General features: G+C 42.6%; 1 protein-coding gene across 1 annotated transcript; it reads right to left on the reverse strand.

Moving 5' to 3' along the window:
• Window positions 1-1,995: 1,995 nt before the first annotated feature.
• On the reverse strand, window positions 1,996-19,144 carry LPL (lipoprotein lipase). Its single transcript, XM_056513047.1, has 10 exons — window positions 18,781-19,144; window positions 11,947-12,110; window positions 11,651-11,830; window positions 10,959-11,070; window positions 8,894-9,127; window positions 8,430-8,672; window positions 7,247-7,367; window positions 6,259-6,441; window positions 4,979-5,083; window positions 1,996-4,239 (listed from the first exon to the last, which is right to left on the reverse strand). Exons 1-10 carry the CDS (start codon window positions 19,127-19,129, stop codon window positions 4,194-4,196), a joined length of 1,737 nt encoding a protein of 578 aa, XP_056369022.1. The 5' UTR covers window positions 19,130-19,144; the 3' UTR covers window positions 1,996-4,193.
• Between the last annotated feature and the right edge of the window lie 4,741 nt (window positions 19,145-23,885).

The raw sequence follows: 23,885 nt of genomic DNA on the forward strand, positions 1-23,885 counted from the left end.
TAAAAAGCAAAATACTACAGCTGGTTTCATTCTTCCCTCTTACATAAACTTTCTTTTCAATATCTGTTTTGACCTTTAGAAAAACACATGTACAATGTCTTGCTCATCTTAAGCAAGCTTTGACATTTTGTTCTTAATACACAAAAGAGCAGGCACACAACTACATCTGAAGGGAGAAAGTATGGAGACACCTATGGAGAGCAAAGCCATTGCTGGGTCCAACGTTTTCTCAGAATTAAATATGAAAATGAAAATCTAGGCGTTAGAAACCTTGGTCAGTATTTCCTCATCTTGCAGGTACACTGGCTAAAATCCTTCTCTTCACTCTTTCCTTCCAGCCAAGAATGTCTCTTTCTGTCTGTCCCCCACTGCTGGACAGTCTAACCCTGCAGCCCATCCCAGAGACAGCTGGCAGGGTGAGCAGGGATCATCACCTTTTCTGATGTGGGTGGGCATTGCAGAGCAGCATGCAAGAGTAAAGGGACGCAGGAGTGGCTCTAAAGGTTCATGTAAGACATACTTGCCCCTTCACCAAAAATTATTTTTCTGCTTAAGAACACATTTAGTGTATTGAGGCTGCTGTGTTGTTAAAAGAATAGTTATACCATAGTGTTTTTAGGAGACATGATCCCAGGCCTTGTCTTATATATGACTGTAAGAACCTTTCTAGTCCCCCAGACACAGACACTGGGGATGAGCAGTGAACACCCCATTTCCAAGCATTCCAGCCTGCAAATTGGGTTCTTCCTTCTTCCACTGATTCCCTTCCCTTCCCTTCCCTTCCCTTCCCTTCCCTTCCCTTCCCTTCCCTTCCCTTCCCTTCCCTTCCCTTCCCTTCCCTTCCCTTCCCTTCCCTTCCCTTCCCTTCCCTTCCCTTCCCTTCCCTTCCCTTCCCTTCCCTTCCCTTCCCTTCCCTTCCCTTCCCTTCCCTTCCCTTCCCTTCCCTTCCCTTCCCTTCCCTTCCCTTCCCTTCCCTTCCCTTCCCTGTTCTTCTTTCATCCCTCCCTCCACTCATCCTCTTTTACCACTTTCCATGGCATAGGTTCTCTCTGCTTTCACAAGGAATGAAACTCTGGTCAAAGAGCAGTCATCTTTCCCAAAGGAAGACTGCTGGAAGCAGAGTTCCCCAGGTCAACTGAGAACTCCTCTAATTATCCCTAATATGATTCCCCATGTGCCTGGCACTACAATTCTCCTTAATCCCAGCAATCCTGCTCCACTGCCTGGGTGGAGCCTTGCTGTGTATGACATAGCAAACCGTTCTGGTGAGAACCATTCTTGAGCTCAGCTGCACTCATAACACATGGTTGAGAGTGATTTTTTGCTGTTACTTCCTTAAGCAGTAGTGGTGGCAAAGGACTGAGGGACTGGTGCTTTCCTCCTGCAACCACAGGGTCAGAGCATCCCTATTTTGGTAAAACATAGAGCAGAAGCATAGTTCTGCTGACATCTCAAAAAAAAAAACAAAAAAAACAAAAAACCAAAACAAAAACAAAACAAAACAAAACAAAAAAAAACAAACAAACAAAAAAAAAAAAACCAAAAAAAAACCAAAAAAACAAAAACAAAAACAAAAAAAAACCCAAAAAACCTACAAAACAAAAAAAAAAACAAAAAAAAACCCAAAAAAAACCCAAAACAAAACAAACAAACAAAAAAACCACAAAAAAAATCCAAAAAAACCCAAAAAAACCCCAAAATAGGAAACAAGCCTTTCAAAATAAGGATAGTTCTTAGACAGTTCTTAAAAGGGCCTGAAACTTCCTTTATGATGTGGGATACTTTTTTCCACACAGTGGTTCCTTGATGTCTTAGTATATGAGTTTTGCATTTCCCAAAATGAAATGGGGGAGAGCAGTGCAGAAATCACACATTGCCCTTTTTTTCTACTGTCTCATTCTATCTTTTAAGCCCAGTATTCAAGGATAGGCTCTGGCCTTCACATAAAAGGTATACAGCAGATGGTTTCATCAAAAGGAAAGTAGTGACTTCAGATTGAGTTTGAGAATTTTATTAAAACCAAAGGTTCCTATTCTATACAAAACTGAGGAGATTTCTAACAAAAAAAATTGTATTGACGACATAGGAAACAATGTAATGTAAGTGGCTGGTTGATAAAAATCTCTGAAAGGTATATACAGGATTAATACTACACAACTGTATTAATGCAGAGACTGTCAGCAATTTATAGCAATATATACAAACTACCTTTACACTCATAAATATCTTATTTACAGCTAATAAATAACATCCAAAGCTAAATCATGTTTCCTTATGAAAAGAACCTTCACTATTTTGTATCCAAATTCTAAATTTATTTGCATTTGATCCTGTATTAAGAGAACAGTTGTCCAGATATTTTGCTTCTGAAGAATTTAACTTTTAAGAGAAAACTGCATCAAAATGTGGAATCTATAGGGAATAAATCACTGTATTTATTTTTAGAGGTCTCCAATGCAGTGGCTCAATACTCAACCCCACCCTCAGTGACTCATCACATCTCTGCTGTGGTTTAATCAAATGTGAAATCGAATGTGAGCAAATTCAGAGCTATTAATATTCCAACATATTGCACTGTTTAAGACTTTTATCCCCAAATATACTAGCAGCTACAGTTGGAAATAGGAAACAAATTGTGCAGATAAACACACACATTTTTTGCTTTGCTTTTAAGATGGGATAATATTGGAGAAATCACCCTCTCCATGCTTGCACATGCAGGAAAAGACTACAACACCCAGCATCAATAGCTAACATTACACTTCTCCAAATGTCTACCTTCAAGCCCTTGTACCTCCCCAGCATTTTGCTTATCTAGAAAGTTAAAAGAGGGCTACAGCACCTTTCAGCACACTAGAAAAATCATGTTACTTAAAAACTGGGAAGCAGACTGCCTTCAATATACCTATTTTTTTAAACTTGAAGCATGGCTAATCTGAGTGTTTTTCAGAGCACTTCTTCTTGTGGAGCACACAACCAGGCTGCTTTTAACTGGCTCAGCTCCTGCTTCCTGCTGAATTCCTTGTCATGGCAGAAAACTAAGCAGCTCCTAGCACTGTACCACAGCCAAGAAACAAACTGAGGTGGATCACTGGCAGTCACAATTCCAGTCCAGGGAAGTGTGGGCATCCTTGTCAGCTATCAAGTGGATTCACTTGCACTGAAAGCTGCGTACAGCAGCCACTCAGCTGCATGACTGACACTTGATGTCAAAGAGCAGAGAAACTGTGACAGTTTTGGCATACATGACGCAAGCAAGCAGGGAGAGGGTGGAGGGTGGGGGAAATATCTATTTCCTGCATTTTCTGGTAGCTCAGTTCCTCTGCAGTTCCATTTTCACAGTGTTGAAGGCTAGACAGTTTCATTTGCTATAACTGAAAGCATAAATAAAATACTAAATGTCTGCATAAGACACTGGCATTGCTACCTTCTCCCACAGCTGTTATTTTTTCCAGGGTAAGCAGCGTAGAAGTATATAGCTTAACAGATCATACTTATTGCTAAGCAGCACTGGCATCTACCCCCAATTAAATACATTCATAACCACAAACTAAAAAATTCATCCCCATATTAAGTCAGTCCCTGACACTTTCTAGTATTACACACAGGTGGGCTGTTTTTTTTTCACACGGGAAACCTACTTATTTGCTAAACACACACTTGAAAACTATGAACTCTCTCCACTGAACTGCCTGAAAATTCAGTTAGCCAAGACAGAAACAAAATCCGTCTGGTTTCAAATGAGTCCTGAAAAGAACAAAAAAACCAACTAACCAAAAAACACCCAAAACCAAACAAAACAGAAACAACAACAAAAAATAAAACCAAGTACAGGGCTTTGTTTCTTTTCAATAAATATTTAAAAAATTGCTATGTAGCATCTGATGTCAAGAAACCTTGTCACAAGGCACCATGATTAAGCAAAATTACCTATATCTTTTAAGCACTCCAAACTTTTGGCAAGTTGTTTTGCAGGTTTCTTTTTGCTTTTAACTATTTGGATAATGTATCTTTATGGTTAGTAACTTCATATGCTGAGACTTTTTTACAAGAAGTCTCTGAAATAGCTAGGAATAGCAGGCAAAAATCCAGCAGCGGATAAATATTTCTATATATTTGGTTCTGAACATCCAGTCCACAGGGATGAACAGACTTTTCTCCTCCCCAGTGTGAAAAATCTTTGTTCTTGTCACTTAAGCAGATTCATGAGCAGAATTTTCTTTCGAGGCTTTCTTGGAACTGTGGGGAAAAGAAAAAATAAGGTGATGAGGAAGATGTGAGATACTTGTTCCCTCGTCTTATTTTTGAGAACTAAAATTTTAAAACTCCCTACTTAACAGGAAGATAAATGATGTGCTTAGGCTTCTCTTGGCTTCTGCTTGATTTTATGTCAGATACACACAGAGAGGTCTCAAGGCCTGTCCAGGTCATTGCCCCAGAGTAATGGCCAGCACATGTGCATTTTTATGCAGAGCTAGATCTCAGTCCAGAATGGTTCCCATGAGACCATTCACACATAGCTATTGAACTAAAATAAATATAACCACTTCTCTATCTCAGACTTCAGTGGGTGAAGTCCAAGGATTGTCCCCACATTTAATCTGGGTCAGGAGAATTATTGATATAAGTGTTAACATGCACTAAAGGGCTATTAAACAAAGACAGGATCTCTGATCCATAGAGACGAAAATCTCAGGAATTCACTCTAGTGCCTTTTCTGTAACCCTCTCTAACAGTCCCTCATACTGTGAGAAGCAGTGACCAGCACTTGCTTCTCAGACATGAAAGGATGGTTAGCACAGAAGCAAGCTAAGAGCTTTAAAGCTGCCAAAGTGGCCGTAAGCAAGCTGCTGGTTAGTCTGAGCTGTGATGCATCTGAAGCCTTGAGAAGACTAGCGCACAAGTCAATTAAAGGGAAAGTTTTATTACTGCTCAAGTGGTAATAAAACAATCTAAAACCAATAGTGATTACTCATACCCTCCTCTCTTCCTGTTGGCAGGCTGCTCTGAGCATTTCACAAATATTGCTGCCTCTTCTCCCTTGCCGAGACGTGAGGTGCCATCTCGAGAACAGAACACCACTCTGTGGAATAAATATTGGAAAAATCACATGACTGAGCCAAACATCCCTTTTTAATCTTAGAAAGAAGACTGGTGCTTGGAAACAGTCTTTATACTTTGTCACGTGGGGCACTGCTGTTTCGCAGGCCTGTGAGAAAGTTATTTTTAAAAGAGAATTCTGTAACAAAAGAAATGCTGTGCAAGAACTGGTAAATGAATTATATATGGACATCAAAGAATAGCCGTAACTTTCCCTGATCCTTTGCAAAAAATCTTCTTGTGGCTAAGACAGCGGAAGTTCTATCCCAAAGTCTCTTGGATCTTTATTTACACCAGTCCTTACGTGAGTTTTATGCCAGGTGAATGAACTTGGAAGAAAGTCATACTCCCACAAATGTTTGCAAACGAAGTAGGTTACAATTTCCAGAAAACACGAGCACTTGCTTTTCGACTTATCAGTACTTTCCCCACCCCTATATTTGCTCAGCTCTGATAACTGTTCTTTGATCAAGTGATTGACCTGTTTATTCAAAGAAGGAACTTATTATTATTTACTATACTATACACAGGACACACATACTCTGTTCTGGGCCCATGTTCTGCAAACAGATCTCATGTTTAGTGAATATGAGTATTTCAAAAGATTCATGTCAAAGCACTTCTGTTCACACTTTGATGTTTCAACATTCACCCATTAGCAATGTCCTGCAAAAGTCACGTGTTTCAGTTTTCACCCACCATTTAGGTATTCAACCCCTAAGAAAATACAACTTAACTAAGCAATGATTTCTTGTGCAAACACTCTTTTGGAAGGATTTCTAAAAATCTAAGCATGTTCTCTGTAACAAAACCTACGCAAACACCCAGCATGAAAAGGACAGAAATTGCAAACACAGTCACAGATGCTGGTTCAAGGACATATTCTCTTGCATATTATAACTAACCTTAAGTAGATAGAATAGTGGGATACAAATTAATTACATGGGAGTAAGACTACAAACTGCAGATCTCAGTGGAAGTAAATGACTGAACCTGGCTGATATAAATGGTGGTTTGATATCACTGGAGCCCTGATTATCATTATACTGCACCTATTTGTAACCACTTAACATGTTTGCCTCAGCCTGTGAGATACCAGAAATCAGGAAGCGCTGTCAATTAGAAATAAGACAGCTTATAACAATCAAAATAAGTTACTTTTTCTGAGTTTCTCCTGACTTCACTCTGATTCTCTGGATGTCAAATGTAAAAGGAGTCCACCAGTCTGACCAGCTGAAGAAGGTGTCTTTTTCCCACTGCAGCTTCAGCATAAGCAGGTCTCCAATATCCACTTCTGTGTAAATCAGGAAGGAGAAGGTCTTGTTTGATGAGACTTCGGGCCTATGGGGAGAAGAAAAAGAAAAAAAAAAAAGAAAAAAAAAAAAAAAAAAAAGAAACAAAAAAACCACCTGAAACTCTTGGACAGACAAAAGAAAATTCAGGAGCAATAGAACCACAATTTTTGTACTCCAGAGAAGGAAGCAACCTTCTGCATAGTGTTGATGGATGAAGTAAGGAAAAAAACCACCTCTACCTTTTGTAGAAGCAAAAGGAACTTCCTTCTCTAGCAAGACTGATAAAATCCTGGGACAGTCTGCCAGGCAAGGGTTGTCCCCTCCTGTGCTGGTGACCCTCAGAAAAGCCAAACAGCCACCACCAATAAACAGTCTACATTACTCAGAGCCAAAAACAGGCTTTGGTGTTTTCTAGCTCCATTCCTTGCCAGCCTGTGTCCAGGGACGTACACACAAACTCCTGCTTATCTGCAGAGCTGTGAAGCAAATCCCAAGTATCCCTCAGCTTCTGCACTGAGACCTTCAGATGCATAAGTTTACTTTCAAGAAGATTTAACACGGTATAAAGATATTGAGAAGAAAATAAGAAAGAACTGGAAAAATTCTTATTAGGCTGAGTCACGGGTCAGACTTCACATTTCCATATTTCAGATGTCTTATCAAGAAGAGCTCCTGTAGGGTTTGGCTCATTAGCTTCAGAAGTGAATGGAACTGCTTGATCAAGAACAAGAGCAGATTCTGGGGGCCTGTAAGATTACTGTAGGTGGAGCTAGAACAAGTTTTGCAGTTGAGACTTTAACAAATTTAGGTAAACTCAACAGTACTTTGCCGCTGTTTCTGTAGCTACTCACAGTGTGAAACCAATGTTCTGACTCTCATCTAGAGTGCCATAGAGAGATATCAGGAATGGCTGGTTTGTCTTGGTCATGTTAGTCTTTCCAAAGAAATGGATCTTGACCTGGTAATGAAAGACTGAAAGAACACAAAAGAAAATGCCATTATGAAAACTCAATCTCTAGAGACAGTTGGTGACAAAACTACTCTGCCTCACCTCTGAAAATCCTAGGCTGGAATATGCCAACTTCATAAAATGAGTTTATTTCCCTGCAGTTGTCCAAGGAACTATTTTTGTGAGAACATAAGTATTGGCAAGCAAGGCAATCACCATTAAGGAGCATCTTGCAGTTCTTGCACCTAAACTCTGCACTCAAGTGGCCACTATAATAACCCCAGAGTATGCAGCATCACCTTCAAACCTGCTATTGAACATGTGAGACATGCTATACTTGACTTGAAACAAATGAGCTGTGCCCTTCTCTTACAAGAGGCTTGGTTAAAGAAAAAAAAAATCAACCCATTGGCACTGCAGATTAAGCACCAGATGCCAACAGAATACAAGTCTTGCAGCCACTCTAACAGTGCAGAAATGTGCCTTTTGATTGCTGATCTGTCACACAATGCACACTATAAGAATATCATGGGGTATACAGGCAAAGCTAAGGAGGAAAATAAAGTAGTAAGATCCAATGCTGTTTTCCTAGCTGAAAGCCTTCAGCTCTCTCTGGCATTGTCCTTCTCAGACCTCCTACAGCAGCAACTGGATTTAAGAACTGCTGTGATATTTTAATGAGGGCTGGAGCTCCTCTAGCAAGTGCACTACCAAAGGCACAAATCCGATGCTTGCATATCTTTAAATAAGGTGCTCACCAGACAGAGTTCTGCTGATTATTTCCCCAGCAGAAGGAAGTAATGATTTTGATGAAAAACACTGAAAAAGTTTCAAGTGATCTGGCAGCAGAGGAAGTCTAACTATTGCTACTTAGAAACTTGGGAACTTTCTTCTTATATTCTACCCCACACCTCGAGCAGGACAACACTTTTGTCTGACTTGCACTCAATGGCAAAGGGCAGGCAGATTCCCCCCTGCTCCGCAGGCTCCAAAGCAGCAATATTCCCATCGGCAGCCCCTGCCCACCCTGCACACAGCAGAGCACAAGAACCACTCTTGCTCACCAGTAAGCGAGGAGTGCCTACCTTTATAGGGCATCTGAGCACGGGTTTTCAGGTACATTTTGGTGTTCCTCTTTGTTCTGACTCTGTTGACCTTGTAGCCCAGATTGTTGCAGCGGTTCTTGCGGCAGCTCAGGCACAGGCCCTTCTCAAAGGCCTCCTTTGTGTTGCAGCGATAGGCCATGCTGGGCTTTTCTTCATTCAGGAGAGAGTCAATGAAGAGGTGGATGGATCGCTCATGGGAGCACTTCACCAGCTGGTCCACATCTTGAAAGAATGAAAATGTGCAATATGTATACATGCATGCATATAATGATATAAACCCCTAAGCAATGCTGTCAACAGGCATGATCCACTATGGCAGAGCTGGGGTTTACTTCAAATAACATATTTCTGTGCCTCTCAGAGGTCTTTCCTTGCAAGACTTCTTGCAGGGCCATTCAAGTTTCCCTCAGAATGTTATACCATTTGTTTCAGAGCAACCTCACCTCCAAGGCCTTTCTCAGCAATCAGACGCAGTGCTTCCCCAAAATTGCAGCCTGGCTGGAAACCTCCACCATTGGGATAAATATCAATGTGTCCAACAGGTTTCTGGATCCCAATGCTGCGGTCTGGAGAGCCTCGGGTGTAGGTGTGCAGGACATCCACAAACTCGGCGTCGTCCGGGGAGAGGCGGGTGAGTTCGTCAGCATACTCAAAGGTAGGACCAGCAGGATCCAGCCCTTTGTGGGGCAAACCACAAGGAAAAACTGAAATTATTGTCTGCCCAAGATACTGACGTTGATAACAAATGTCAAACTCAGCTGCCACATTGGGCTGGAATATTGAGTTTTCCTGCAAGCATTTCAGATGGATCATTTAAATAACATTTATGTATACTGGAGAATCAAATGCACTACCTTGAAATGTTGTTGCTGCTTAAAAAAAATAAAAGTGTAAGCAAACACATGGAAGGAAGTCCAGCTAACTTCCTCAGAGCTGTAGCATTTCCAGTGGATGGAAGAAACCAGCTCATGGGTATTTTCTCAATGCTTTCCTCTCTTGTCAAGAACTGTAGAACATGTATTTGAAGTGTCTGAAGTATGGAAATGTCTTCCTGACAACTTCATGCCAGGGGAACAAGTGGGAAACATAAATGAAGGCTTCACTGTATACATACCTAAGGGGAAGGGAATTATTACAGTAAACTGCCAGGCTGCAGCAACACTAACATCAAAAAAACCCAGAGCTATACTGCCAGTGAGAAAGTACTACCTCCTATTCAGACAATGACCTGAGAGATGGCCAAAGGGACAGGTCTTTCCTGCAGCCCTCAGCTGGGGACAGGCACCTGTGCTGTTCACCCACTGTTAGCTCTGCCCAGGGTGAGCTGCATCCTCCTCAGCTGTGAGGGCTTCAGGGGCTACCTTACTCCCTGTGCTTTTCCCAGGGAAAGGGTCATCCTCAGCACCAAGAGCAACTGTGGAGTCATAACAGAGGGCTACTGACACATCAGTGATTTGGCAGCCGCAGTGAAAGCAGCAAAGCTGCAACTTTGAGAAAGGAAGGGCAGAGGGACCAGTGCTTTGGCCTCCTGACTTTAATCAGCCATCTCTCAGGGCTTGACCTTTTATAGATGTGACTGCCAGCCCAGCTCTCAACATGCCTGTGGATCTGGGATCACAGCCAGGCTCAGGTGAAAGACTAAAGGGTGCCAGGGGCTAGGCTCCCTTCTGAATGGTGTTCCCAATCTCTCTCAGCAACAAAGGCACCACAGATGAGCAATTTTCTCAGCCTTATTTGCTGATGCCAGCAATTCCTTTGTCTCTGAGATCAGTGCTAGGGGCTCAGCTGTCCAGGTGCTGGGTTGTAAACCAGCCCCAGAGTGGCCATGCTCTCTGTCTTGTCTAGCAGATTTCTCAGGCTCCAAAAATCACCTTAAAAAAAACATTTAAGCAGACACAGCAACACAGAAAGTATATGTCTTCCCCAAATTCTCACAGTATTATTTCCAGCCTAGAATATTTCTTGAGCCTATTACGATTGACTCTGTAATAACCCACACTGGATCTCTTCTGGTTATCTGTCCGGTCTGCCTTTGAGCCCATATAAACTTCTTGCATCTGCATCATCCCAAAGAGTTCTGCAGGTACTAAACCTGCTGCACCACAATTTACTTGCTGTTCTGTTTCAAAGGCTCCCATCAGCTGCAAGGAATGACTGCCTGGATAAATACAACCCACTGAATTTCTCATGGTGCATGGCCTCTTCCAAACCATGGTTTGGTCAGTCCCCACCACAACTCTGCCAAATTTCTCTTTTATCAGGGCCTACTCACTCATTTCTTGTAAGGAAGCAAATAAAGGCTTCTCACTCACCACCTTTTTTGCTACTTCCTGAATCCATTTCCAGTTCTACCCCAGAAATATCAGCCCTGATGTTTCATTAAATAATGAATACATAACCAAAGTACTGCCAGCAAGCAACAATCATTCTGGTGACTTTTCAGTGGAACATAATATTTCAGTATGGAAGAGATGCAACTTTCCACTCTACAGTCACAGGTTTTCTTACCAGTAATTCTGTTCACCTTCTTTTTGGTCAGGTTCCCAGCAATACCAGCAGCATGGGCACCTAGACTGTACCCCAGCAAGTGGAGCTTGTTGAGAGGATAATTGAACTGCTCCTGCAGAAGGGAACAATTCATTTAAAGTTCACAACCAAACACAAAAACATCAGAAGACACAAAAAAAAATGTTTTGTTAATACTGGGAGGATTTTGTTTGAGCCATGAATAATAGAAGAGACACTATACATTTATCATAAGTTTGTGTCATTGAAGATTTCTTGATTAACTAATTTATGGCCAAAATCTAAACCGAGAGGAATGCAAAATAAAGGACAGAACACAGGGCTGTTTATTTTATAAAGGCTTTCGGCCACCCTCTCCCCACCAGTTTCTGGATCTCCTAAAGTCAGGGCACATTTCCGATTCCCAAGGGCTGGCTGCTGTATAGGAACCTGTCTTTCATAGCTGCCTCTCACAGAGCCTTCAGAAATGCTCTGGACCCACAGGACCTCACAGACCACAAGGCAAAGCTTCTGGAATGCAGTACAAAAGGCCTCTGAGTAGGAGATAGCCAGTAAACCAAGTCTGGAATTTTACCAGTCCAGCAAAACTACTGTCTGCAAGAGTTTAACTCCATCTACCCAACAGGAGATGACTAACACGACCGCATCATTGCTGTTTTGTCTCCATGTCTTACCTCCATCCAGTCAATAAACGTAGCAACATCCCTTCCCACCAGCCTGGTGTACCCAGCAGACACCGGGTAGTGCTGCTGAGCTCGAACTAGCCAGTCCACCACAATGACATTTGAGTCAGGCTCCCTCTTGTACAGAGCATCCACCAGCTTCGGGACCCAACTTTCATACATCCCTGTCACCTGTTGTTTTGGTGATTTTAATTAAAATAGGAGATATATTAATAGATCTGTGAGACACTTCTGCACAGTTTATGGGAAGTGTGGTCAAAAGGGAGAATCCTCCCACTTCATCTTACCGTCCATCCATGGATCACCACAAAGGTTTTACTGGTATGATTGAAGTTGCACTGTGCCAGGCTGTCCACCTGCCCAGGAACCAGGTAGCAGACATCTTCATCGGGCTCTGCAGGCGTCCGTAAAGAAAACTTGCTCTCGATTCCCTCAAAATTGTTTTCACCAGCTGCAAGAGCACAAAATCATGTAGCAGTGTATTAGGAGTACTAAGACAAAATCAGAAGGCACAGGTACAATGCTGGAGATATCTGGAACAGGGAAGAAATGGGATGTGTGGTTTTCGTTTCCTACAGCACTCAACAGACACACAACAGCCACGTAAAGGGTAAATGAAAGGGTGAAAATTGCTCCCCTTCCAAGGTCCTGCTGAAACAGTAAGAATCTGCTGAGCTGTCAGAGAGGTATGAATCCATTTTAAGGGTCAGTATTTTCCCCATTACATTAAGCAGGAAACCTCTTAAGTATCACAGGAGTACAGAAAACTGCACAGGACAGTCACAGAGAGTCATCCAGGAAAGCAGAGAGTTACTACCATACTATTACATATTTTGGAGGTGTATCTTCCACACCACCTCACCAATAATCACTGCCTAACAAGGCCTTTTATAACACTCATAGTTGCAGTGCATTAAAAGCTGTGAGGTCACCATTGTTTTATAAAATACTAGTTTTAAGTTTTGACCAACAAATAGCAGGTGAGAAGGTCAGACACCCATCACAGAAACTGAACTAGCAAACCAGCAGTCTGTTTTGGAGTATGTTTTCAGGTCATCTGATAATCTGCAGAAAAATATCTCCTCTGCCTGAAGCAGAGGGAAGGAGGCTGAGAAGGAGGTGCAGATCATGTACTAGTACTAACAAAGTATGTCCTGGCCTGCAAAGATTAGTCTCTCTAACTTCCAGCTGCAAATTTTAAGTACTCCTTCTCCTGCAAAGACAGAGAAGTGACTTTAGGCTTCATACTCGATTATTTCCTTTGGGAAGAAACTTAAATGTCTCCTCTTTTTGAGTCTGATTCAACTCTTAAATGCTTCTATGTACAGCACACCCTGTAATTAACTTTTCAAAACCCAGGCCCCAGTATGGCAACTTGAGTTAGGCAAATATTGATTGCCTGTTTTTCAAGTGCAGCTGAACTTAGGCCAACTCTGTCCTGCTCAGCATTGTCTTTCCTGGCATCAAGACCACCAACCTTTCACACACTCCTAAACACACATTAATTAATGTCTCTGAGCCACCATGGGGAATACAAATGAACAAGGTAAGGACCTTATGTTACGCAGGCAAAACAGATTTCCACTCCTTTCTCCCATTGCAGAAGAGGTTTTCTACAATAATTGGTAGATTTGCAATTCCTGCATAATGTTGTGCTGCATCACTCAGGTGATAAATAACTAACAATTCATTTTTTTCCAAAACAGTTTTTCTGGTCTTCTCATTCAAGCTACCACACACAGCAAGGCACTGACTTATGCCTGACCTCATCTCTGGGAGCTCTATAAAGTCCGGGAAGTCCTTGCTGTGCTTGGAGGGTCACAAGAAATCAGGGTCTAACCTCTTGCATTAAGTCTAAAACCAACACAGAGCCTTGCAACAAATGCTTATGTAGCAGTCTCAGAGAAACTTGTCAGCCATAATCAATGGCTTGGCTTTGCCCAAGTTCAGCTTGATTTCTCACCTGTCAAGCACATGCAGGAAAGCAAGAACCACTCACTGAACAGAGGCAGTACTCAGCTTTAGGTTTTGACCTTGACTGTGCTAGGCTGGCCAGCTAATCCAAGATAACTACACTGAGGGCCCCCTTCCTGCCTCCTTCCTCCTAAAGAAAGGTGTTTTTCATACCTTACCCTTCCTTCTACCAGTAGAAGTATTCACATAATGGTAAATACAACATTTTACCTACTATTGAAAGCTAAATTTAACAAACGAACCAAATGTTTGCACCTTTTTCATATTTTTGCAAGTTCAAAAATTCTTTTTGTAACCAACTGACAGTATAAAACATTTTTTAAACAAATCTTTAGACCTATATTATTTACTTTTTAGCAAGAAAAAGAAAAGTCACAAAGGCTGGGCTGGTTAAATATCAGCTATAACTTTTCATTCAGATGTGAATCAGTAAAACCTTGAAAGGAACAAGAACAGATTTCAAGTAAGGCATACAATGCTAGGACTTTCAATTATGTATATTCCCTCCTAGTACAGGAAGTCAAACAAGAATAGTCCACCTGCTCACTAGTTAATAGTGCTTCCTTTCATACCTAGATATCATTTCCCTTCTGGATCACACTTATCTGATAATCATCCAAAATCTAAATTACATTGCTATCCTGTCTTGTAGTGTGTTTTCAATTAGAAACACATGCTAGAATTTGCATGTAAGTTCAGACCACAGCTCTTCTGAAAACAAGCTCATAGGAAATTTACAATTCTAAGTGTACTATACTCAAGGGTACACTTGGAAAAGAGCACCAAGCTTAGAAAGACTGCAGTACAGTGGCACCTGCCACTGAAGATGTGCTAAGTGCTTCACACATATTTGCTTGTTTTAGTTTAAAAATCTTTGATGGGGATTTGAGAACATAAAATCACTGAGATACAGTCACCACCAGGAAAGCAGCAGCTGCAAAGCAACAGACCATGAGTTAGGGAAATGGCAGGCAGTCACTTCTCTCATTGAACTATGTTGCATGAGGAATTAGAAAGTCAGAAGAAATTATTGTTATCATCTTATGCCCACAAAAAGTGTCTGCTATCTTATGTCCACACATGGTCAGTTCCCAGCAGGCAAGATATCCTTTGGATGAGGGAAGTGTGTGTGTAGTGGAATTTATTACAGACTTCTGCATGGTGTGCTCATCAAGAAGCTTTCCTTGGAATTTGCCTGAGTTTGGCTTTGCAATTTCTGTACGGCTCAGAGAAGTTATTTTGTCTACACCTAATGCTGTGCTGCACATATGCTGCAGTACCACCTCACATCCCAGCTTCTGCAGAGCACAGGTGCACATGGTCTGTACACACTTACCACACAGACCAACACTTACATGTACCATGCTCTAAACCTGAAGCAGAGAAGTTACACAGCATATCACTTCAGAAAATTAGTATTTCCTACTTCTGCTTTCATACCTCATTGTATTTCCTGGTCTATTAAAAATTATTTAGACTTTGTCATTCATAGACTTTTGCCATAGACCTTTTCCTCTCAGATTTAAAGGGAGAAGTCTCCTTGAATCATGTCCTGAGACAGTGAACTGTTGGGCCTCATTCTTACAGTCTTACACAAAGAAGTGCAGAGACAGCCAGTGTACACACTCACCACAGTTTAGTTAATAAGATGTTTTAACTCAAGTTAATTAAACCACAGAAAACCCAAAACCAGGTAGTTTTCAGCAAGTTTTTGAAAGGTGGATAGAAATTTATCTGAACTGACATTGCATTTTTCATGATGTAGACACAGAAATTAGGTATCAAGAAATATACATACATCCATGTTGAGATACTGAAGTAGCTTTTCATGACAAGAATGCAAGTCCCATTTCTAAACAATGCCCTTGAATAAAACAGACTAGAAGTAAACACATGCAGACAAAAAAGAAATCCCCGCTTTTGATAAAAACTACACTTTCCCAGACATAGTTCAGCAAAGTTACAAAGGCTATGAGCTATGCATTGTCAAAGCTTCCAAGCCCTCAGTTACAAATACAAGCACTTGTTGCAAAATAAAGTTTTCTGTCTACTGCTATGTGCTCACAGTCAACATGACCTACAAAGGGATTTTTTTAGGGAGCTGAAGCAGAATTAAGAGAGCAGAATTAAGAATGCCCAGCTCCAGACGGAAGCTGGCTTTTCAGGCTGCATCACCAAAACTTCACAATTTTGTCATGCTATACACTTTTCTTACACCCCTACTTCCAAAATATGAGTTTCCATATTTAGAAAAAAATAAAAAGAACCTCACAGAATACTAAGAAAGAGGGGGCGGAGGGGAAAGCTTACTAACTGGGAAGTCAGTAGTTTTGTTTTTCCTGTCCAAAGTTTGTGACACTTTGGACTTGCAACTTGTGAAATTCCGTTCAGTTAGGGACTCCTATCAATTATCAATTTTGAAAGCATCCCACTGACTTTAGGCATTCTGACACATTAATCAAGAGAAGTCAGTTTCACGTTTCTTTCACAGAAAGCCCAAGGCAACTTGGCAGATTATTTTGATTGTGAAACTGTTTACCAATGTTCATCTGGGTGGAGAATGTGAGTCTTAAGGAAGTAACAACATCTGGAATATTAATCAAAAGTTAAACTGCCCACATCACACAGGTTGCCAAAACATGATAACAATGCATTTGCCAGAATGAGTGCACATAAGCTATGTTTTTAAAAATGGAATCTTTGATAAACAACAATTTCCTAGCATTATGCACTCAGAAATGGAAATACTATTAGCTAGGTGCAAAGATCCCTAGAAATTGTACTGCTACACTGTGTCTTTTATAGCCCACAGCAACATGCATGCACATACATACTCAGCAGAAAATATCTGCACATATAATTGAAAATTTACCAGCACAGTTAACTGGGCTAAATCTTCCCTCAGCCAACAATCAGGACTAGGATCACCCATCATTGATCATACACCCAACATCAGTCAGAATTCCTAAGAGTTTTGAAGCAAACTCACAGTCAGCTGTAGTAAAGGGCCTCTATCACAGAGATGGTTATCATTTCATTTGATCTACACTAAAAGCAGACTACTGTGTGTTGCAATCCCAGGAAACCTACCTCACGAATCAGGTTATTGTTTAACCTTGCTGCAAAAATATTACAACTTCAAGTTTATTTATGTATTCCTTAATGGCAGAGACCTGAGAGTATGTTCTGCTTCGCTTCCCAGGTGTGGCCAGTGGAAAGAGCAACACCTCTGGAAAGCTACTGGGCACAAGTTCAGACCTAAGCAAGACCCTCCCAGCTCAAGTTCTACAGCTGGCCAACTGCTGTTCTCCCAGAGGACACAGGGGTGCCCACCCCTCTCCATGGTACCCCTTGTCAAATCTTTGCTCAGCAGCAGCTGGGGCACTCGAAACTAAATCCAGCAGATATCTGGCCATGCATCAGTCCCTTTGGGATATCTGGAATTAGCCCAAGACAATTAAAATGCAACAACTGTCAGACTTTGAAGTAATATAGAGGTAAGGATACATGAGAAAGTACTATCATGCAAATACTTCTGCACAGAGGAGATTGCAGCAAGCCTTTAGGAGCCCTAGTGATCATGCTAATCTCCAGCACAACTTGATGCCTGAGAGCCTCACCTCTGTGCCTTCTCAGAAATGAATTGTTTCTCAAAAGACATGCCACAGCTGCCCTGGTGTGTCTGTCCCAAACATAAGCCATAGAAAAAGTCAGCAACTCACATCACACAACAGCATAAGTATGCTGACTCTGGATTCACACTGATAAAAATAAGGATCTGAATATACTCCTAGCGATGTTTTTATCTTTTCCTGAAACACTAACATTTTCTTCACCTAGAAAGTCTTTTTCTACGTTGTTTTTAAAATACTCTGGATTCTTGGGGGTCTGGATCATGTGTTTTCTGTGGTTTCAAAATCTTTTTACTGTGGTGTGCAAGGAAGAGTGTGGAACTAAAGACTTAAATTGCTTTAGGATGAACACACAACCTGCTTTCATATAACCTGTTCCTAAGAAGAAATAATGAAATTATTAGTAAGTGTGTGGCAAATCAGCTCCTGCAGGGATGAAAGCCTTCTCTGGGGAAGAAAGTTATTTTACTGTATAGAACTTGGACACTGTGATGAAAACAGGTTTTGATTGTCTCTGATGGCACAAGATTGGATTCAAAGCTAGCATACATTCCTTTCGCTGTACCCTAGCACCCCATCCTCTTATTTTTTAATACTTCCCTTCAGCTTCTTAGTACACAAAGAAGTAACAAAGGCATCCAGAGCAGAAAAAAACAGCAGTTTATATATTCTGGCCTAGGATCACAAAGCAGCTCCAGGAGAAACAGCCACCCTTTCTTCTAAGGCCAGAAACTTTTAAAGATAGGTATTGTGTGTGGGAGATCAGTGTAATAAAGTAAGACAGGGCACTGCTAACAATATTTTAAGAGCTTTCTTTAGTTCTTAAGCTTGAGGAGTAGTGGTTTCTTTGTTCATAACAGCTTCAATTATATTGTGACTAATTAAGAGAGCATTAGTGAAAATCCAGCACCGTTTGCACATCTGCCAACTCCTCTAGCTTGGACAGGGTGTCCACGCACGAGTGCAGGTACAACAGGCTGAGCACAAACACTGCCGTAAGTGAACCTAGAGAGAGTAAAACGCTGTTCACCTTTTCCTAGTGGATTCTGCTCATTACAGGCTTAACTACATCTCGTGCGCATTACCACGATAACGATGAAGCTCGGCCTTGCCTTGTCTGGGATCGAGAACTGTACGGAGTTGGGATGCTGGGGTGGGTAGTCCCACGGAGGAGGAAGCCGAGGGACCTTACCGTGGTGCTACTGCTGTGCAAATCCCTTGCTGGGGCGCAAGGGACTCTCGGAAGCCACCTTGTCTCTGGGGAAAAAGACACATCCCAAACCTCAACAGGTCGCGCCATCAGCCGGGCAGGTTGTGAGCCTGAGTTTCGGCTGGGGAACGGGCTCAGGCTCCCAAGCCCGCTCCGCGACGCCCGGGTCCCGCAGCACGCCGAGCACCCCGGGACAGCTTCACAAAGGAAGGACTGCATCTGCCCCTTCCCGCCACGCCGGCAGCGCTTCCCCCGGCCCCTTTCCCGAAAGCCGCGGGCCCATCCCGCTGCCCGCTCCCACTCACCGCCGAGCGCCGGCCCCCAGCGCAGCCCCAGGCACACGGCGGCCACCAGCGCCGTCCTCCACATCGCTCCCGCCAAGGCGACTTTCGGCGCCAGAAGAAACGAAAAAAAAAGTTTGAAAAATTTAAAAGTGAGTAAGTGAGGTCTTTGCTTTAAAAACTTATGATAACGGGGCAGAAGTGCGGCGCAGCAGCGACGGACGGGGCAGCCCCGGGAGCGCCCAGCACTGCCCGCGCCGCTCCCGCCCGGCCTTATGTCCCGGGCAGTATGCAAATAGCCAGATAAATATGCAAATATGCAAATAGGGGAATGTGTCCGTATGCAAATACGCACGGGAGCCCCCGCGCCCATTGGGCGAGCGCGGCGGGGCGGGTCCGGGCTCGGGTTCGGGTTCGGGCTCGGCGCTCCCGCGGGGCGGGATGGGATGGGTGGGATGGGATGGATGGGATGGAACGGCACGGCCCCGGCGCGGCACGGAGTGCGCAGAGCCCTTGGCCCCGAGCCCTCCTGGCTCCCACAGCAGGATGCGGTCCGGCCTTTCACCCTCTGGGTCCCTCCTGCCTGTGCCGACCGAGCTCTGCTGTGCCTCTGGTGGGGTCTCCCTTCCCATTCCTTCTTCTGCACCAGTAGCCAGCAGCTAACTGCATTCTCTGTGCAGCGCTTGCAAGCGGCCTTCTGCCGTTTCCTTGAAAAATATTTGCCGAGACCTTGTTTTGCCAGCAGTCGAGGAGATGCTAGTTTGGAGAAAAAAATTAATTCACTGGAGATTGTATCTGTGCTCTTGAGAAATAAAAAATTGATTCCTTGAGCTTTTCAACTCTCTCTGCCCTCCTCTCAGAAATGTGGTTTGCACTGAGGTTTGCGTTGGCAGCCACTGGGTGAAAGATCAGTTATGTAAGGACATTAATTTAATAACAATACCAGTTTTCATTTCATTGTGCAGTTTGTTGCCAAAGGCCCAGCTTCCTAAAGAACTTATGACACAGAGAATGAGGACTCCCTAGGTTTTGCAATGTGAAGTGGATGGGATTCACTTCAAGGGTAACAGATCTTTCTCATACCAGATATGTCAGGAGACCAAAACATATCTATATATTAGTGTTTATATTAGTGACATTGTTCAATAAGAGAATGCTGAAGTGTAGAGGTAATATTGGGTCACCTTTCCAACTTTAGGTTCTGCAAAATGACCAGTAAGATCTATAAGAGAATACATTTTCCCCCAAGACACAACTAGAGTTTCCTCCATCAGCAATCCCTATTTATATCCAGAAGGCATCAGAAGAATTTAGTGAGGGTACACACTGTTCATGCTGAGACTTTTCCATTGAGACAACTGAGTGGCAGGAAGAGAAGGGGGCTAACACGGCAGGTGAGGCAGGGAGAGAGACTGGGAGTCTGAGCAGGGATTGGAGGTGTAGAGGCAGGAGAGACCAGCCTTCCTCCCCAGAGGATAGTGGTGATGTGAGCAGGGAAAAATATGGTTTGTGCTGCAGCTTGCTAAGTATTGAGCATATCCTCTAACACACAGTGTTTGAAACCCTCTTGTCAAAACAATAGCAAGAATTTTTCATGTCTTTTTTTCCCCAAGTGTGGACTACTTTTCTCTTGATCTAATTCGGTTTAAACCCTACAGTGTAATTTCCGCCTTAGAAATCAGCCTGACTCTATCTAGGGTCAGACATCCTTCCTAGAAAATTTCTTTCCCGGATGGCAGCTTAAGGTAAATTAAAAGAACAAACACTTCAAGGCAAGCTGTGTGAGGGAGAATGTCAGGTAACCCTAACCACAGGTGATGCTGTCTACCCATCAGAGCAAAACAGAAGATGAAGTGTCCTGATTTGCACAACTACATCCTTGGCTACTGCAGGACAGAAGAAAAATAAAAAAAAAAAAAAAGCTTACAATATTACATATTACATTAATTTTGTGGGAAAAGAAGTAATGTACTTTAAATGCTTATAGGATCAGGGAGAAAGGGGCTGTGTCAATGCTTGCCATACCAGCCCTGGACAGATTGCTGGCCATGTCTATAAATCCATGGGCTGTAACCACACTTACACTTAACTCCCAATATAGTTTCTGAAACCCATCAATAGCAAAGGCAGGCAGCAGATTTACACAGAATGAAATCTAATTTGTTACACTGAAAAGGCTTGTTTGTGTAAGTTTTTCCTCATACTCATGCCTCACTTTAAGACATAGTTATGTAGTTAAGAAAGAGTTAAGCAAAGTCTTCACCAAATTGAAAAAGAAAAAAAAAAAAAAAAAAAAAAGAAAGGAAGGAAGATTAAAAGCAAAACACTAAGAAAAAACTTTCAAGTGATGAAGAATGGGGGGAAGGGGATGTTCCAGCTTCTTGGATCTTGAACAAAATGTCTAAATCTGCTGTAAACTCAGATGTAAAATAATCTGAAATAGACTGGGCACAGCACATTTTCCAACATTTAAAAATCTGTTTTCCCTTGCAGATAATTGTGATTGGATGGACAAGAAGCTTCATGGCATCAACTCAAGGTGCTTCAGTGCAATCATTAACTGGACTTGAATTCCTCTTCCTCTGTGAAATACATAATCCTAGAGGGGAAAGGAAAGCTGCATTTGTGAAACAGAGCCTGATTTATAGTATTCATGGACTCCAAAGTGGGTAGAAGGTACTATAAAGAAAGCTAAAACGCATTACTTCTAATAAGGACTGGGGAAAGCCTGGGCAATGGAGAGAGAAGTTGCATAACTGGACTTGCAGTACTGGTACTTGCAGCCACAGACCATGTAGAAGGTTAAAGTGAAAACAAGCCCAGAAATGTCTCCAGCACAGAACAGTCAGCATTGTGGTGCAGCTGTGCTAAACCCTGAGCAAATTCACAGGCCTCACATAATGACAAGCAAGGGGAGACCCAACCAGAAAATTTCATTTCCACAACAATGCTCCAAAGAGAGCTTGAAGCATAGCGAGAAGGGAAGGGGGTGATACATTGTGACACTTTGAATGTTTTTGTACTGTTTTAATAGAAAAGATTTTATAACTAAGGATGAGAAGTCTTCCAACAAAAGTATCTGCTTAGAAGCAGAAAACATTCTGGTCTCTTTCTGAATACGAAATACAAGTAAGAAGTAATTTTTTTTCCCTTTCTGTAAATATTTGAAATTTCCTTTCCCCACCCAGAAGAAAAATAGTGAAAATAAATCCATAAAGTCAGTGTAAGCTTCCAGATGATTTTTGTACTAATAAGTTCAAAGAAACAAACAAAAAAGGATTCTTTTCTTCTACTTTTAGTTTGTTCAAAGGTATCAGTGAAATGTTTTTTAAAATGCATTTTTCTGAAAATCAGCGTTTTTTACGAAACTCGAGTTTGATAATAAAAAATAAATTCCTCTTCCATGCCTGTTTCAATAAGCACTAACTGGGCTACAAAAATAACTTCACATGCAGCAGAAGTCCTCCTGTCCTGGGCTGAGCCTCTTTGCTTCCAGTAAGGAGCAACACAACACCAAGACACCCAGGGGCTTGAGGGTCACTATTGAGCCTGTCCCACCTAAACCCACCAGCAGGCCCTTTTTGTGGCACAGTGTGTGCCAGCTTCTCCACTGGCAGTGAGCAAGGACCACAGGTACCTTTCACAGGGGCAGGGACAGCCCTGTGACAGGCAGGTGTGCAGGCAGCTGAGAGCTACAGTTGCACCAAAGCCTGTGTGTGGTGGCTATTCCGAATCTCCCGAAATGGGCAGCACTGGAAAAGGTGCCAGCAGGAACCACCTGGGGTCTGTTTAGGAGCATAGTATGTGCTCCTTCCTAGCACCTCTTAGTACCTGGATGAGCCCAGCTGAAGACATAGAAATATGGGGAGCTATGCAGCAGCTGCAGCTGTGACTGCAATAGACAGGACACCTGTTCCTCCCGCTAACTTCTCTGCTTCGCAGAGAGGTTCTTCCAGTCTCTGGTGTCACATAGGAAACAAGAGGAGGCTTGTGTAAAACAGCCTTTAGCTGTTATGTCTGACCATATTTGTCCTTTCTACTGCTGTGATATTACTTGCTGTTCTGTTCCCAGGTTGTCTTATCTCACAGACAAGGTCCTCTCACTGATTAGCACAAGGATTCATTCCTCTTCGTCCCACTCTCTTATTTCCAGTGCACTATGTAAGCTACTAATTCCTTTTTAAAAAATACAGATATGGATGAGCTCTGGTCGTGAGTGGTGGATCCAGTTGTGGAGTAACCCCATGCTGTGATTTCCTCAGCTGCTCTTTAATTAATTATCACGTTAATGGCAGTGCCTGCCAAAATCAGCTATCTGCCTTGCCAGACACATCTTTCAAAATGCAGTGCCAAGGGAGAGACATTCCAGCACCGGTTTGGGGTGGTGTGTAGGGGAGTGTAGTCCAAGTCCCCCACTCATTGGCCATGGGGCTGGTGTGCTGATCAGCTGTGGTCCCCCTCGCTGTTGCTCACGTGGCTCCCAAGTCCTGCCTGCAGTAGGTTAAAGATGACGTTGTCTGAAACTTTTGTGAGGTTACGAAAATGTGCAAGGGCATGGGGGAGAAGGAGAGAGAGAAGAGATTTTGGCTGACTAAAAGTGCTCAGAACTAGCAGTGCTTAAGTGCCTGTAAGGGCAGAAGCAAGCTCCTGCATTTTGCCAGCAATGTGCTTAGTGGAGAGCCTTCAGCATCTCCTGTTCTCTCATGTTCTCCTGAAATTTGCTACACCTATATCTCTTACCCTGGGAAGAGAGCCTTCTCACTCAGGTCCCAGCCTGGCAGTCTGTGCTCCTGCATGCCAAGGAGAGAGCAAGTAGGATGAGAGAGCAATGCACAGCACCCCACCCTGGGAAAATGAATGTGTCATTTCCGTCACAAGGAATGTATCAGGCAAGAGAATCCACTTCTCTGGCCTCTGGGCTATCCAACGAGGGAGAGGATAATTGCAGGCTCTCAGCTTTTTCTTTATTTCACTCTACAAGGTTGACAGATGGTGTGTGGTGCAGCCAAGGCTGGATTCCAACTTGTATCTCCTTTAGTAGCTTGCAACTTACTGAGAACAGATTCATCCTTGGGCTGACATTTCCATCTCATCCCAAAGGGGATTTGTTTTAATTTTTATTTAAAGTT

This window comes from Oenanthe melanoleuca, chromosome Z (assembly GCF_029582105.1).
Source record: "Oenanthe melanoleuca isolate GR-GAL-2019-014 chromosome Z, OMel1.0, whole genome shotgun sequence".
Classification (NCBI taxonomy): Eukaryota; Metazoa; Chordata; class Aves; order Passeriformes; family Muscicapidae; genus Oenanthe; species Oenanthe melanoleuca.

Coding starts and splice junctions, on each gene's coding strand:
- LPL (XM_056513047.1), bottom strand. CDS start 19,129: ATGGGCGCGGGGGCTCCCGTGCGTATTTGCATACGGACACATTCCCCT. Junction 9,128..10,958: donor GAAGGTGAACAGAATTACTG/GTAAGAAAACCT, acceptor TGCCCCACAAAG/GGCTGGATCCTGCTGGTCCT. Junction 7,368..8,429: donor TGCTCAGATGCCCTATAAAG/GTAGGCACTCCT, acceptor GTGTTCTTTCAG/TCTTTCATTACCAGGTCAAG.